General features: G+C 47.4%; 1 protein-coding gene across 5 annotated transcripts in view; it reads left to right on the plus strand.

The window, feature by feature from the left end:
- Window positions 1–13,061: 13,061 nt before the first annotated feature.
- SPATA7 (spermatogenesis associated 7) overlaps window positions 13,062–17,176 on the plus strand; it is a 77,307-nt gene continuing 73,192 nt past the window's right edge. For 3 of the 5 annotated variants that reach the window (XM_073349366.1, XM_073349368.1, XM_073349367.1), the window contains exon 1: window positions 13,062–13,199. In XM_073349366.1, the coding sequence (XP_073205467.1) occupies window positions 13,160–13,199 (40 nt within the window). In that variant the 5' untranslated portion in view covers window positions 13,062–13,159. Of the gene's footprint in view, window positions 13,200–13,733; window positions 13,946–17,176 lie in introns of those variants that run through there. The other 2 variants (XM_073349369.1, XM_073349370.1) reach the window with 2 other exon arrangements.

A 17,176-nucleotide genomic window follows, 5' to 3' on the forward strand; every position in this document is an offset into this window, starting at 1 on the left:
TAATAGTAAGGATTTTACAGAACATATAAAACACGAGGTCCTTGCCCTGAAGAACTTTACTACATTCTCTGTTGTGGAAAATATATGCTCTATGGACCATATGCAGACTGAGGACAATTCATGGTTCCAGTATTTGAAAGGTTTGCATTCTAAATCACATGGATCTCCAGATCTGCACATCTTCTACACATCCAGTGCCAGGTCTCCAAATGGTGACATGGCTTTGAGATATGTATATTTGAAGCAAAATTAAATAAGTTGTATTATTCCTATTCTACTGTTTGAAATAGATAAATCTGGAAGCAATCTGATGAGTGTAAATTACAAGTTACTTTTTAAGAAATAATAAAATAATACTCATGATTTATGTAGCCCACTGTGTGCCTGGGACTGTAAAAGCAAGCAGGAAAATAATCTTTTCCCAAAAGGTCTGTGATGTGGTTTAACCCCTGTGTAGTGGGGTGGTCACCTGCTCCGGCCCTGGAGGGGTTAAAACAGCCCTAGGATAGGGCTGCCCTGGGGAGCCAATAGGCTAGGCTGATTGGGGAAGCCACCACAGCTGAGGCCATGCCTTAATCAGGCCACAGCTGGTCCTATAAAAGGCTGTGAGCCAGGCACTCAGGCAGAGTCTCTCTTTTGCTGTGATGAGAGAAGGATCTGGTTGCCTGGCAGCTGAGCAGGGTACCTAGAGTGGAGCAGGGCTGGGGAAAGGCCAGAGGAGCCCCAGACTGGAGAACCCCCAGACTGCAGGCCTTGTTGAAGGCCCAAAGCAGGTATTGGGGTTGCAGAGGGGCAGCCCAGGGTTAGACAAAGGCAGCAGGTCCAAACCCTCCTTGCTGATGAGTGGTTTACAGACTGCAGTCTACCCCAGTGAGCAGGGGCTAGATGGTGACTGGCAGTAGCCACTGAGTCAAGGTGGGGATAGAGGGGTGGGGGTTCCCCTGGGAGGGGAGACCCAGAGTGTGGGGGTACTACTGGGGCAGAATCCCAAGGTAAAGGGCACTGGGGTCTGGGAGGGACATGGGGCCAGTGGGAGGTGAGACACTGGCCTACAGAGGATGCTCTGTAAGCTGAAAAAGAGCTAACTTGCAGGTGACCAGCAGGAGGTGCTGCACTGGTAAGTCATTGCCCTGCTACACCCTGTCACCTGCAGGGCAAAGAAAAAGAACCCTCATTAGTCATGCTGTGCACCTAATTAACTAGTTGCCTCCTGGCCAGAAGAGGCAGAGCTAGCCCTTATAAGAAAACCCAGGGAGTTACCTCCCTCTGGGAAGGCAGACTGAAGAAGGCTATGTGGACAGAACTGATCCTTTTGCAGGCCCTGGGAAGGGAGCAAGATCTAGGGGTGGACTGCAGAGGCAGAAAGAGAACCCCAAAGGGAACAGAGTAGGCTTCTGTTGGAGGGAGCCCTGAGATAGCATCTCTAATTAGAAACAGAATATTTCAGTAACCCAAGGGGGCAGAAGAATTATTCAGATTCATTTGGACTTGTTCATGATACCCTGGAAGGTGTTTGAACTTTGATTTGGCTGGAGGGCCAAGCCATGGAAGACCCAGCAAAAAGCAGATGCCCTGCAGTAGTCACTGGTGCTGAGGATACTGGCAACATTACACACAGACGTAAGGGGGGACTCCAAGGGTGAGTATGCTTCTGTGATGCATTGGGAGCTATTGCACAGCATCCCCCTCCTACTGGGCCAGGTTTTGCTCTTCAGGAGCTGCTTCACTCCCTGGATAATTCTGTCTGTGCTCTCTCCAAAGAATCCAGGGAAGCAGTTGCTAGCTGAGTTAGCTGTTTTAACTCTTCTTAACAAATCAAATGTCACAGATTCCTCTCTCAAAGCATGCTGGGTAGTCCCTTCCCCAAGTTTGTCCCTCACACTGATACCTTCAGCAACCCAAAATTCCTGGCTCTTACCTCAGACTTGGTCATCAAGGATTTCACAGTTTCCCTTCTATCCATTTGGTTTCTGGAACACTTCCTTTCTGCAGTGGCTCCAGTAGCAGTCCATTGGGAGCACAGCCCTTCAGCTTTCTGAAGGGTGTTGCAGTCTTAATTCTCCATCTGCTGCTGCTCTCTTCTATAAGGATCAGCTAATTAAGTTCCAGCTCTCTGCTCAGGTGTAGTGGATGGCTAAGCAGCCAGCTGTAGGCTTCTGATACCAGAGGAATGGTATCCCTTACAAGTTCACAGCCCCCTTGCAAGGTCTTATAAGTGAGGAATAACTTGCTTTCTTGTACTTGAGAAGATGCATTGCCACCAGAGTTTCTGTACAGAGCTCTAACTGCAAATTCATGTGGATTTTACATACTCTCTGGACTTGGAGAAAACAAAGCAAAGCAATGAATAAATCACATGGATTACACTGGCTCCAAAATGTAATGTTGACAAGTACAATTTTGATCATGTTCTCTATTTTATTGTTTCAAAGCACTCTGTGGGCAAGAACATAATGGACTAGGAACTGTAATGTGCAAAAGGGATTGCAGAACTGTCACATATGGCATGACTGTCAGTGAAGTGAAAACCACACTGTACACTGGCTGTTAAGCTATGGCTTGTCACAACTAGGTGGTATGCCACTGCCCGCGAACCAGCCGGTGACATGCCTTTCACAGAATTCTGCAACCTGCTAGAAGAAATGCTGCAATGTGTATCGTTGGGTGTAGTAAATTTCTGAACTATATGTACTGAAGAGCATGTATGAACTGGGTACAATTATATCCAGATTATACTTTTCTGATGGAGAAATGCAGTGCATCTAACTTCCCCAATCCACATAAGGCTCAATTTAGCCCACTGTTTACATACAAGTCTGAGTCACCTTTCAGTTTGAATTTAAACATTGCTTGTGTCTCTTTTCTGCCAGTGGAGGATGGGGTCCTGAAGTGGCTGCAGTGATTCCTGTATGTAAAGTATGTAAGTGCTCTGGCTGAAAGGCACTATGTAAATTATCATGAGTTACACATGTACATCATATTTGTCAATAAAGATACTGATATTTTTAAACTTGTATTTTTAATTTGCTTAATTACTTTCCTGTTGCACTATGAAGCGGAACACTGAGGCATGGCTAATCTCCTGTTCCAAGAGATTGACACACTTGTTAAACAGCTAAATAAAAATTATTAGCCCTAGAAAATGCATGCGTGCCTCTCTGTCTCTCACGCTCTCTGTCATAACCATACAGCTTAGAATTCCTCCTTACTTGAAGTGGTTAAGAAGCTCAAATAACCTGGTTGGCACCTGACCAATGGGGAAAGAAGATACTTTCAAACTGGGGGTGGGGGAGGCTGCTTTATGTCCTTTTACAATCCACAACTATTAGTTAATAATAATAATATTAATAATCAGCTTCTTTTATCCCATTGACTTCAGTGGTGTTACATGGGGGACAGATTTGACCCAATGCTTAGCCACCTTTGTTAAAATACTTTGAGATCTGTAGATTGTAAGGCCTACAGATAAGTGCTAAGTATTATTCCCATTTTTTCTGATGAGGAATTAAGCACAGAGAGATTAAGGCCAAAATATCCAAATTGTGCACTGACTTTGGGTGTCTGAGTTTTGGGCACCTGAAAGTGACATAGGTTAGATCAGTGAACATTTTTGAAAACTTGCCTGCACATGTCTTGCTCAAGTTCACAAAAGTCAGTGGCGGAACTGAGAACAGAACCTTAAGGGTATATCTGTACTGCAGTGTAAGCCTTGTCTCAGACTCAGGCTTGAGTCCAAATCCTGCTTCTGTCTACATACATCTATCAGACTCAGGCTTGGACCTAGGGTCCTAATATCCTGTGTCTTTGGAGAGTTTGAGCTCAAGTCAAGCTGGGAGCCAGGGCCTGAGCCCTATTGCTTTGCTGCATACACGCAGCCGCTGCAACTCGGGTCCTGAGTGTCCCCCAAAAGTAAACCACTTCCTTTGTCCTCTCTATCCCAAGAATCTCCAGTTGATTCCAGGGAAGCAGCCAGCCTTTGGTGAGTCAGTGTTTAATACTTCCATCGTTTTCTGAACACTGAGCAGCAAACACACCGTCCGAGAGCCTTCTGTGTTTGCAACAGAGACTCAACAGAAGCAGCCTTTTGCAAAGTGCACTGCTTCGTGGTCACAGAGCGCAGCCATATTTTGGTGAATCTCTGGTGTGGGGCCAGAAAACAATGGAATTTAATAAAAGGCAACTAGTGACAGATGATGTGGAAAAAGAATGACCTTGCATACCAACATATAGCAAAGGACCTGGCAATGTTGCAATGTACCAGACCAGTGAGTGCAGGGAGCAGATTAAGTGGCTCAAGACAGAGTATTGGAAAACCATGGACCAGAACCGCACCTTGGGCAAGTTCCCGACATAATGTCCTATTCATGGGCAGCTGGTGACCTGGCCGCCTGGGGAGGCTAATCCCTGGCCCTGCCTCTCCCCTGCTGGCACCCCCACCTCAGCCTCTCAGCCCCAGCACTGGACAGCCAGGGGCAGGGGCGAGGCCCAAGCCCCAGTGCACCGCATCCTCAACACCCTTAGCCCCTGGAGAGCATGGCCACACACATTTCCCTCCCCCCCCGTCCCCCTGCTCAGGCAGCCAGGTGGTGCGGTCACTGCATCCCCAGCTCTGGAGCTTGGGCGGCCAGGCAGTATGGTCGCCATGGCCCCAGCCCCAGTGCTTGGACGGCTGCGCTGCGTGGTTGCTGCGGCCCCAGCCCTGGGACTCTGGGCAGCCCCCAGTCCTGGTACTGGGGCAGCTAGCCCTGGAGTACCAGACAGGCAGCATAGCCCAGCACCAGCCACCCCAGTGGCCTCAAGTCCCAGCAGGAGACATGCTGGCCTGGGGGCAAGGTCACCCTAGGCTGTTTGGGGAGGCACAGCCTCCCCTTGCCTGTGATACCCACAGTCCATAACCCCATTTTATGGTGAGTTTGACTGGGTGACTCTGTTGCTGAATCCAGTCCCTAAGGAGGGTTTGGAGCAGAAGCAGCAGCATATCGTGGGGTTGTATTTAGAGGAGCAGATTGATGAGCCCACTGCGGAGCCTGCAGCAGACATGGAAGGGACAGAAGCTGTCCCTGAGCTGTGTAAATTTCTGGCTCCATTTTAATTTTCATTAATATAGGAATGGGTGGGATTGCTGTTATATGAACCAATGCAAAAGTTATTAGAAGCCCCAGCTAGCAGCATATAGCCACTAATGGCAGACTGTATGCCTCCAGTGCCTTGGATCCACTTCCCCCCCACACACAGACACACACAGACAGACAGAAGGGAGAACACAATGGTGAGTGGGAAATGCAAACTGCAAACAGGCCTTGAAAGTGACTTTTTATTGGAGAAGGCACAGATTCTTTTTGATAGGGCATTCCAGTTTCTTTAAAATAATAACCTTATGTTGCCATGCCTGTAAGTATGCCGCTCTGTAACCACTCAACAATGTATCTAGGTGCCTGGAAACAGTGAACAATGGGGGGAGGTGGAAATATTTTCAAATTACAAATCTAGTCCATTTCTGTTAAAGGTAGTCCATAGGTGACAAAATAATTTGTGCAAAATTCAACTGGGCTTTGAAATTTTGTCCAGAAATGTGGTGGGGAGAGAGGTTGGGGGATAAGGAGGATGGCTGTGGAGTTCTGTGTGTTTGCATGCAGCCAAAACAGGCAAAGCCATATAGATGCTTATGTAGCAGCTTGTTGATTCCCTCAAATTCTGACCCAATCCTGAGTGTTGATAGCTGCAAACTTTTCCTGGAGCAGGAACTTCAGATACATAGTCCCATTTCGGGGAAGGAAGTATTTTCCAGGGCCACTTCAGTAGCTGACCAGCCCACTCCACTCACAGATGTGCTATTCAGTCTCTTGATATATTTGAATACTTCAGCTGCATACATTGCAGGTTTCCCACCAGCAGCTTGGAATAAAATCTCCCTTTGCCAATTGGGCACCACAGGAACAGTTATGTCCTGCAACATGTGAAAGGCCTGAAATGATAGAAAAAGCTTCTTGTAGCACAGCCCTGATAGCAACTCCTCCTCCTTCCCACCCCCTTCCCTGCAAACACAAGTAGTTCTGGAATTTTTAGAAAGCAAAAACCAGCTTTGAATTTTTTTAAAATTTACCATTGCCTCTGCACTTCTTTCACTGCAATTAACCAGACTGTGTCCAGTGAGCTTCTGTGGTCTGAAGCAGCCCTCTCACAATATATTGAAGTTCAGTTTGGAAAAGTAACATTTTATATCCTTGAAATTCCACAAGGATTGTTTCTGTGCTTCTGCACTGAGCAATGTGACACAATAACCCTCTATGTCTTGTCCTGCTCCAGGCCCCTTAACCTCTATTGGCTGCAGTACCTCCACGCCTGGGCCAATGTACCATCCTGGACCATTCCAAGAGGAAGCGTTTCCCTGAACTTCTGGACAGGGCAAACAAGCAGGTCCAGACAGAGGGACTTATGGCTAGACACAGGCATAAGGAAAGGCTGAGGCTGGCTGCACAGCTTGAGGGCAGGGTTTCAATGCAGGAGCAGGCATGTACTTTGCAGTTCCTGGAACAGGAATGGCAGCTAAGGGAGCTCAGCAGAAAGAACTGTTTGAATGGCTAATATCACTAATGGCAGCAAGAGTAACAGCTTCTGCTGCATCAGTCACGGCCAGTGCCCCTCCACGGTACCCTATGATGCAGTCCAGAAACAGCTTGGAAAACTCCAGGGGTGCGTGATCCATGCAATGGGGCCCAATGAGCAGCTGGGCAGAGCAACCTTGCCCCATGCAGCCCACCATATTGACCCCTGCCCCTGTGGATTGCTCCACCCCACCTCCCTGGGCACCAAATGTGGCAAACGGGAAAAGAAGAGAAAGAACAGGGGGCCAGGGGCCATGGAACAGTAGGGGGTTCTATCTTGTACATAGGTTACCTGTTTTCACTTGTTCACTTGGGGTTTTTTTCTGGCAGAGTGGGGTTAGGTTATTTTGTTTATTTGTATCTTTAAGATTCTGTTACTAATGTTGTGGTGTGGTAATGGCAGCTGGCCTGCCAGGCAACAACTGAATATTATACTTGTATTGATAAACATGCATTAGAACACTTATTTCATCAAGAAAATTTATTGCTATCACTGTATCGCATCACAATGTGTATTTAAAATAAAGGTGAACACATGATCAGGGACAATTAGGAATTAGTATGTAAACAATATTTCTCACTACAGTTATCTACTTCAATCACTACCTTACCTCAGTCCATACTGTGAATCAACTGCCATCACCACCACCATTTCAAAAGTTGTCACATCATTCATAAGTACATTGCCCGGCAATCAAGCCCTTCCTGAGCACTGAAATCCCCACAATCAATGAACCCCTTCCTTATCCCCCACAAGCACATTCATAAGAGTACTATTCCCCCTCTTCCATTGGATCATGAAAGTCCATAACGTAGGGCCACAAAGCATCCCTGACTTCTGTTGCATGGGTGCATCCAGCTGTGGTAGGTGAACTTTTAACCAGGATAATCATACTTGATGGATTGTAACTTTTCCATTGACACCTTACATGATACAGTTTGTATCAAATTGAATGCAACTGTGCAATAGTAGGGGCAACAATGATATAAATGGTCATCTTCAATCATACTGCATCACACTTAACATATCAAATAGTAGTCTTAATGTATATTAATATTCCTGATTATTAATTATTAGTACTAAGCATTTGCCTACGGCACAATAGATGGTCATATCACCTTACAGAGAGAATAAAGACACTAATAAAGTATTTTAGTCCCAGTCCCTTCTCTTCCCCTCAGAGCAGCGACATGAGAGATATCCATTGCCTAACAATGGAATGTCATTAGTAGGTATCAGCAAACTCCTAGGATTTGGACAGACTGCTTAAATGCACTTATAAAACTATTGCTTCCTCTGCCGGATCAGAGGAATGTTTTTCTTACTAGACAGTAGTATCAGAGTCAACTGCAAGGTTAATGGTCTGAGTTTACCAGTTAGGGATTGCTCCATGACCGCATCAGCCTGCTGAGGAACTAGTGATGGATCCAGTGTGGTAACACAGGGAAGTCTGATGTGGGAGTGATCCCTGATTGGCAAAGGACACTGTTGCCAAACCTAGAGATTAGCAATCAGAATAAAAACCCAAATAAACCCATGAGATTTATTTCCAGAACAGCCAACACTCAGAATGCAGAAGAACAAAACATTTTTGGCAATTTTAAAAGGGTCTCTCTGTCAAGAGGGAGAGGAGTTTTTGGGGGAAGGCAGACTGAGATACATGACATCCCACTTGGGTCGCCCGGAGAAGTTAGGCCTGCCTACGTTACCATCAGGGGATTGTAAGCCTTAGGCTGTGTCTACACTGCCACTTTCAGGACCAAAACTTTAGTCATTCAGGGGTGTGAAAAAACATACCCCCCCCCAAGCAACAAAAGTTATAGCACTGAAAGGTGCCAGTATAGACAGCGCTTTATCACCGAGAGCCACACTCCCAGCAATAAAGCTACCACTGATCGTTCGGGTTGTTTTTTTTTTTTATCACGAGGAGAGCTATCCCCTGGCGATAAAGCGTGACTACACTACCCACGTCACAGGACTGCCGCAGCCACGCTGTAATGTGGGCAGTGTAGACATAACCCTTAGGTAAGATAGACATGCATAGACTGTGGTTTTAAAATAATTTTTCTCTAAAGGCTTTGTTTCAACTGTGGAAATAAATAATGTCTGGGTTTTAAGAAGGCTGCTTGATCGCAGATTTACCACTGATCACGGACTACTGAAGAGAAGAACCACAGGTGTCCAATCTCAGTCAGACTTGCTGGGTAAGTCCACATGATACACAGGGTGTTGTAGCCCTGGGTCCAGTCTATGAATAAAATAATTGCAAAATTCCACCCCAGGAAAGGTAAAGGCACAAGGTCTGCCACCTGAGGGGGTGCGCTCAGACAAAGACCATAAAGGGGACAGAGATGCAGCTAGCCCAGCAACCATGAAACTTGCAACATGTTCCCAGTGCAATATGGCACCATGACCTGTTGCACTGTGTCCTGAAAAGAGTGGAAAAAACCACTACTGGGGAAAGGTGCCTGGGTATTCAATGCTGTGCTTCCTGTTTGTCAATTAGGGGAAAATATTGCAGACTCATTTGCATCACAGCTCCCTTTGTAGTGAGAGAGCTATTTCTCTTGTTTAGATGAGCCACTCTGACTGATCCAGCCCTCTTTCAGCCTTGTTTTTGGTCAATAAATGTAGGCACATCCTGGTGCATTTGTGCACTGTTATATGTTTAAGCCCATTGTTTATACTTCTGGAGATATTCCAGCAGGTAAGAATGTGCCACCCTTAAAGCCAACAGGAAAAAGATTTACAAGAGGCAAAGGGAGTGTGAGGTACTTTAACAGCAGCAATGAGGCCATCTCAGCACAAGTGAAACTGGTGAGAAATGCAGGAAGCTCTGAAGTGTGTTGGCATAGGAGGGCAAGAATTTCAGACCCAGGGCATCTTTAATGTAACGTGGCAGCTGATGAGCAGAAAAACAATAGAAATAGCTACATTCTTTAAGTGATAGGGACAGGTTGCCTAGTATCAGGGAACAGCTGTGATACTCCTGAAATTTTTGGCGCTCACAATTAGAGTTGGCTTTTTTAATTCTCAGACTTTACCCACTAGGTGGTGGAGAGAATTGAGAGGTTCAGAAAGAGAGACGGTGTAAGGGAAGGATCATTTGTGCTAGGCTGATTAGCCTGGTTACTGTCTGACAGTTACACTGCTGGGAACTTAGGGGTTTTTTTCTGGATGAAGGAATCATTCAGAAAATATCAAACTAGTTAAGAGAGAGAAAGCACAAGAGAAGGAAGTATCTTCTGTATTATCTGCATCAAGTTCTAGCTTAAGCATATAAGTAAGGTTGTGTTTTATGACAATTTATTTTGATGTTCTGTAGCAGTAAATATCTTACTTAAGATAACTGTAGTATTTTATTTTAGATAACAGGAAATAAAATCATATTAATACAATCTTTGTTTCCATCATTTGAGGGTTTAGACTAGGATTTTCAAAGTAGCCTAACACAGTTAGGCACCCAAATTCCATTAAAATTCAATGGGATTTGGGCACTTAACTCTATTTGGCTCCTTTGAAAATCCCACTTACCATTTAACATGTAATTGAGCATTCATTTCACTTTTTCCACTGTGTAAGAGCTCCTGTAGGTTCAGGGTGGGTAATGAGGAACCAAGAGGATTGCTGCTCTCACAGCCAGAAGAAACGTAACATGTAAAACAAAACTGATGCTCTGTGCACATAAAGGAACTTCCCCAAACCTCAAGGGAGGATCTGGCCATGGCAAAAAACAGGGTACTTGTAACATCATGATTCATACATGTGCTTAGATACCATGATGAGAGGCACTTTAGGAAAACCTAGATAGACAGACAGACTGACTGACTGACAATCCCAGGACCAAAAGGGTCCCAAGGTGTACCCCTTCTCTTCTACTTTCTCCCAGCAAATTTAAAATAATTTCCAAAGGAAATAATTTTTTTACACAATACACAATTAGACTGGAGAATGCATTGCTACAAGATATCAAGTTTCCAAAAAGGATCGGCTGTTTATATAGCTAATAAGAATATCCAGTGTTAAAATAGAGGAGCTAAAAATGTTGAATGGGATATAAATATTAATATTTCAAGGCATAAGCTAACCACTAACCAATGGAGGTTAGGAAGAAACTTTGCCTAAAGGCAAATTATTTTGCAGTTCTCTTCCTTCCTCTCTAGTATTTAATGCTGGCAACTGTCAGATAGAATATTGGACTAGATAAGACCATTGGTCCAATCCAGCATGGCAATTTCCATGTCCCTATACGTTAATGGGAGTTTTGTCTGAGTTAGGAGTAAGAACAGAGCCCATGTAAATACTATTTCATTGTTTTTGTAATAAGTTTGAACTTACTCCTTTGTAATAAGTTTGAAGTTCCAGGTTTATTCAAACACTTCTCCATGGATGCCAGGAAAGGCAGCAAACCATATATTTTACCCATAATCAAATTTATCTTTTTGGATGATGGGAAGGAATTACTTGCAGACAAAATGATCACATTGTAATGAATATTCCTTTATCTTCCATGTCTCTTTGACATCTTATGCTCAGAAGTGAATGATTTTAATGAAACACATGAAGGTAGGGAAGAAGCAAAACTCACAGTTATTATAGCATTAATCACTCTAAATAGTCCTGATTTTTTCAGAGTAACTTCATGACCCTCTACAAATGGGGGATCAGTTAGTGAATAATGCCCTGTGGGTTACATCTTACTTATGGGACTAGAATTTCAATCGATCCTTACGTCCTTGGCACATGTGTAAACATCTGCCAGTATTATTAGCTAGTAAACCAGTGGTTTACAGCTCATATCTGTAAATTCATAACTAGCTCAACTGGTCGCTCCTCTGGGTGGGTTGAAAGTTAAATAGCATATGCAGATATCAGCCTTGGCGGGAGTGGAGCCACAGCTGGACTGGGGTGGGGGTCAGCAGCCGGGCCAGGTGCAGCTCTGTGCCGAGGCTGGGGACAGGGTCAGGCACAGGGCTGGGAGCAGGGGACACAGCTGGCGGTGGAACGGGAGCAGAGCTGGGGAGATGCTCCCTCCCCCTTTCCCTGTGGAGGGCCCCCTGGACATTTCTCCACACACCCCACAGTTTGGGGACCTCTGAACTAGAGCATAGTGTTGTGCATCCTCATCCCTCATTGAAGTCAGGCTTTGCTGGTAGTTGGACACTGCAAGAACAGGGCCTTCAGAGTCTGAAGATTCAGTTACCTATTCGTTCCCTGGAGCAGTGTTTCTCAAACTATTGTACTGTGACCCCTTTCACATAGCAAATCTCTGAGTGTGATCCCCCTTATAAATTAAAAATACTAGTTTATATATTAAAACACCATTATGAATGCTGGAGGCAAAGCAGGGTTTGGGGTGGAGGCTGACAGCTTGTGATCCCTCATGTAATAACCTCGTGACCCCCTGAGGGGTCCCGACCCCCAGTTTGAGAACCCCCGCCCTAGAGGATGATGCTCCTGATAAGGGCTGAGGCTCCCTGGAATAGCAGCGTGGGTGCAGCCTGCACTGCCACTGCCTGCACTGCACCTGAGCTGTGTCTACTGGATGTCAGTACCCAGGACCATCAAAGTGGCACCTTCTACCAGCAGTGTTTTAGCCCAGTGGGGCCCCATCTTGGTTTGTTCTCAGTCACTACTATAATAAACATGCTAAATAATACTTCTACTACCATGGTGGGAGGTGGTCCTTCATGTGTTAATGTTATTGCTCTAGGAATGACTCTGAAAAGAAGCAACACAGCCCAGGGCCAAGAGCCCTCTCCTCCTCCCCCTCCCCCCAAGTGCACACAGAGCTATACACCCTTTGGATAGGGCCACTGGCTACTAAATTACCCACTGCCACAGCCTATTGTGGCTCCTAGCTACAGCCCAGAGATGGGTCAGGCAGCCCCAAACAGGGCCAGATGGGACTTTGGTGGGGAAGACAACAGGGTGTTGTACCAGCTACTAGCCCCCTCCATGGTCATGTCTGGGCCGGCCTGCACCTTCTCCATCCCCCCTCCCCCTGCCCTCTCCTCTCCCCTCCCTTCTCCATCCCCCCTCCCCCTGCCCTCTCCTCTCCCCTCCCTTCTCCATCCCCCCTCCCCCTGCCCTCTCCTCTCCCTGCTCCATCTCCTCTCCCTTGCCTTCTCCATCTCCCTCTTCCTGCCATCTCCCCTCCATGGTCATGTCTGGGCCGGCTGCACCTTCTCCATCCCCCCTCCCCCTGCCCTCTCTTCTCCCCTCCCCTCCCTTCTCCATCCCCCTTTCCCCTGCCCTCTCCTCTCCCTGCTCCATCTCCCCTCCCCTGCCTTCTCCATCCCCCTCTCCTCTCCCTTCGCCACCCCCCGCCCCCGCCCCGGGGCTGCCGGGCCTCGGGACGTAATACTCCCGGCGACGCGACCGGGTCCGTGGTCATAGCAACCCCGCATGCGGCCAGAGCGGCCCCGCCCCGGCTGGGGGGAGGGGCCGCCGCTACTCGCGAGCCGAGAGAAGGGGGCCGGGCCGGGCCGGGCCGGCCGCGCGGGGGCCGGGCCGGGGCTCAGGGAGAGGAGCCTGGGGCCGGGCCAGGAGCATGGGAGTGAGGATGGAGAGCGGCAGCAGGAGGAGCCCAGGTAGCGCGGGGCCTGGCGCCCCGCGGCGGAGGGACGGGGCGGGCCTGCAGGGACTCGCCAAGGGCGAAGCCAGCTGGGCGCGGGGGCGACCTCGGCTGCAGCAACACCTTCGTCACGGGCTGGGGAAGGGGAGGGAGACCGATCGCTCCCAGCATCCATTGCTCTGCCCGCTCCGACAGGGTGGCGGGGGGGAAGCTCCCAGCATGCATCGCTCCACCTGATCTCAGGGGGCAGGCCAGTGGGGGGGGGGGGGCGCGCTCTCAGCACCCCTGGCTCCAGCCTGATCCCAGGGGGTGGCCCATAAGAACGGCCGTTCTGTGATCCACCAATGATCCATCGAGTCCAGCATCCTGGCTTCTGACAGAGGCCAGGGCCAGGTGCCCCAGAGGGAATGAAGAGAACAGGGCAATCACCAAGTGATCCCTCCCCTGCCGCTCAGTCCCAGCCTCTGGCAGCCACAGGCTTAGGGACACCCAGAGCATGGGGTTCTGTCCTTGATCATCTGGGCTAACAGGCTCCATGAATGTCTCTAAGGCTACATCTACACTACAGCCCGGCTCCACTCTCTGAGATCAACCCACCAGCGGTCGATTTAGGGGGTCTCGTGAAGACCTGCCAAATCGACAGCAGATCACTGTCCAGTCGACCCCTGTACTCTGCCCCGATGAGAAGAGTAAGGTGAGTCGATGGGAGAGTTTCTCCTGTTGACCCCCCACGGTGTAGACCCTGCGGTAACTTGACCTAAGGTACATCAACTCCAGCTACGTTATTTATGTCGACTTACCACAGTAGTGTAGACATAGCCTTATTCTTTTTTGAACCCAGTTATACTTTTGGCCTCCACACCATCCCCTGGCAATGAGTTCCACAGGTTGATTGTGCATTGTGTGAAGCTTTACTTCCTTTTTTTTAAAAAAAAAACAACTGCTGCCTATTAATTTCATTGGGTGACCCCTGGTTCTTGTGTTTTGTGAAGGGAATAATAGCATTTCCTTATTCAGTTTCTCCACACCATTCATAATTTTATTGTTATGATACCTCTATCATATCCTCCTCTTTAGTTGCCTCTTGTCCAAGCTGAACAGTCCCAGTCTTTATAATCTCTCCTCAGATGAAGCTGTTCCATACCCCTAATCATTTTTGTTGCCATTCTCTCTACCTTTTCCTATTCTAATCTATCTTTTTGTGTGGGGGTGACCAGCACTGCATGCAGTATTCAAGGTGTTGGCATACCACAGATTTATGTAGTGACATTATGATATTTTCAGTTTACATTAAACACTCATTAGTAGCAACATATTGGTGCCCTTTTTTTATGTTGCTCCTAAGCATGTGTTGCTGTTATGGGGAGTGTCATCTGACCAAAGGCCTATGAAAAGTAAAGGATGTTTTGGAAGGGGAGGGGCAGCCACTTTTTTTGGGGCACGGGGAGGGTGGAGTGGGGAACACCATGTCTGGCAGAGGAACCCTGGGTTTGGCAGGGGAGCCCCCAGTAACAAAATGGATGAGTGAGCTCGGCTGCCGCGGACTTCATGTTCTACCCTGATGAGGGATGTATGGCTGGGGAGGGCACCATGCACAGTCTGTGGGTGTGGGAGGGGCTGGCTCCTTACACTGACACCGGACATGGGAGGGGAAGGGGATAGATCAGTGCCCTGGAGAGGGGGATCCCCCAATCCGCCACTGCGAAACAGCACACCCACACCCTGCCACCAGCATCCAAGATAGAGGGGATAGCTCAGTGCACAGGGGTCCCTGATGCTCCCCCAACCTCTTGCAAGCCAGATGCTGAGGAAGGAGGAGACCTTCCAGCTGCGCTTCTTCTGCTCCCCTGACCCCAACTCACCTTCCCCCCCCCCCGACAAATGTCCCCTACACATGCTGTCTACGCAGGCTCTGTCAGGCAGGGTAAGTGGACAGGGCTGTGCCCCTGAAGCTGCACTGAAGAGCCAGGGTCAGGAGGGAAGTGGAAAGATGCACCCTGTGAGTACTGGCTCCCTGTTGAACAGACCCCCCCTGTTGACTCCAGCCCCTGAGCTCAGCCCCATCTGCTTTCTCTATGCAGGCTTTGTCAGGCAGGGCAAGTGGATGGGACTGTGTGCCCTGGAGCTGTGCTGAAGGTCCAGGATCGGAAGGGTAGTGGAAAGATGAAGTTTTGTTTATTTGGGGGGGGGCGCGCTGGCGCCAATGCCTCTAAATGCCACCCCCCCATCTCCATCCTTGGATGTGATGTCACAACTGTTACTCTTATGTAGCAGCTATGTTGCTGTTACCAAGTGGTAGGGAAAATGTTCATAAGTGGCGGTTGCCACTGCCCATTCAGCAGATGTTTTCGAGTACTATCCATAAGATGCCAAGATCTCTTTCTTGCGTGGTAGCAGCTAATTTAGCCTATCCTTTTGTATGTATAGCTGGGATTATGTTTTCCAATGTGCATTGCTTTGCATTTATCAACAGTGAATTTCATCTGCCGTTTTGGTGCCCAGGCACCCTTTGTCATTCCTTTGTACCTATTCGCAGTCTGCTTTGGACTTCACTATCTTGAGTAGTTTTGTATTCCCTGCAAACTTTGCCACCTCACTGCTACCCCTTTTTCCAGATCATTTACAAATGTTGAACAGCACTGGTCCCAGTACAGATCTCCCTGCTATTTATGTCTGTGCATTTTGAAAACTGACTGTTTATTCCTGCCCTTCACTTCCTGTCTTTTAACCAGCTACTGATCCATGAGAGGACCTTGCCTCTTATCCTATGACAACTTACTTTGCTTAAGAATCTTAGGTGAGGGATCTTGTCAAAAGCTCTCTCAAAGTTCAAGTACACTATATCTACTCAATCACCATTGTCCACATGTTTGTTCCCCCCACCCCCAATAATTCTACTAGGTTGGTGAAGCATGACTTCCTTTTACAAAAGCTGTGTGGACTCTTCTCCAACAAATCATGTTCATCTAGGTGTCTGTTAATTCTGTTCTTTACTACAGTTTCAAACACTATCTGGTTCAGAAGTTAGACTTACCCAGTCTGTAATTGCCAAGATCGCCTCTGGACCTTTTTTAAAAAGTTGGCATTACATTAGCTATCCTCGAGTCATTTAGTACAGAATCTGATTTAAATGATAGGTTATGTATCACAGTTAGTAGTTCTGCAGTTTCATATTTGAGTTCCTTCAGAACTCTTGGGTGAATGCCATCTGGTCTTGGAGACTTATTACTGTTTAATTTATCAATTTGTTGCAAAACCTCCTCTATGGATTCATCAGTCTGGGACAGCTCCTCAGATTTGTCACCTAAAAAGAATAACTCAGGTGTGGGAATCTCCCTCATGTCCTCTGCAATAAAAGCTGATGCAGAGATTTCATTTAGCTTTTCTGCAACAACCTTGTCTTCCTTGAGTGCTCCTTTAGCACCTCAATCATCCAGTGGCGCTACTGACTTTTTTTGGCAGGCCTCCTGCATCTGAAGTACTTAAACAAATTGCTGTTAGTTTGTGTCTTTTGCTAGTTGCTCTTTTTTTGGCCTGCCCTGTCAAGGTTCCTCCCCCACTCTGAACTCTAGGGTACAGATGTGGGGACCTGCATGAAAAACCTCCTAAGCTTATCTTTACCAGCTTAGGTCAAAACTTCCCCAAGGTACAAAATATTCCCCCCCGTTGTCCTTGGACTGGCCGCTACCACCACCAAACTAATACTGGTTACTGGGGAAGAGTTGTTTGGATGCGTCTTTCCCCCCAAAATACTTCCCAAAACCCTGCACCCCACTTCCTGGACAAGGTTTGGTAAAAAGCCTCACCAATTTGCCTACGTGACTACAGACCCAGACCCTTGGATCTTAAGAACAATGAACAATCCTCCCAACACTTGCACCCCCCCTTTCCTGGGAAATGTTGGATAAAAAGCCTCACCAATTTGCATAGGTGACCACAGACCCAAACCCTTGGATCTGAGAACAATGAAAAAGCATTCAGTTTTTTACAAGA

Source organism: Lepidochelys kempii, chromosome 6, assembly GCF_965140285.1.
Source record: "Lepidochelys kempii isolate rLepKem1 chromosome 6, rLepKem1.hap1, whole genome shotgun sequence".
Lineage (NCBI taxonomy): Eukaryota > Metazoa > Chordata > Testudines > Cheloniidae > Lepidochelys > Lepidochelys kempii.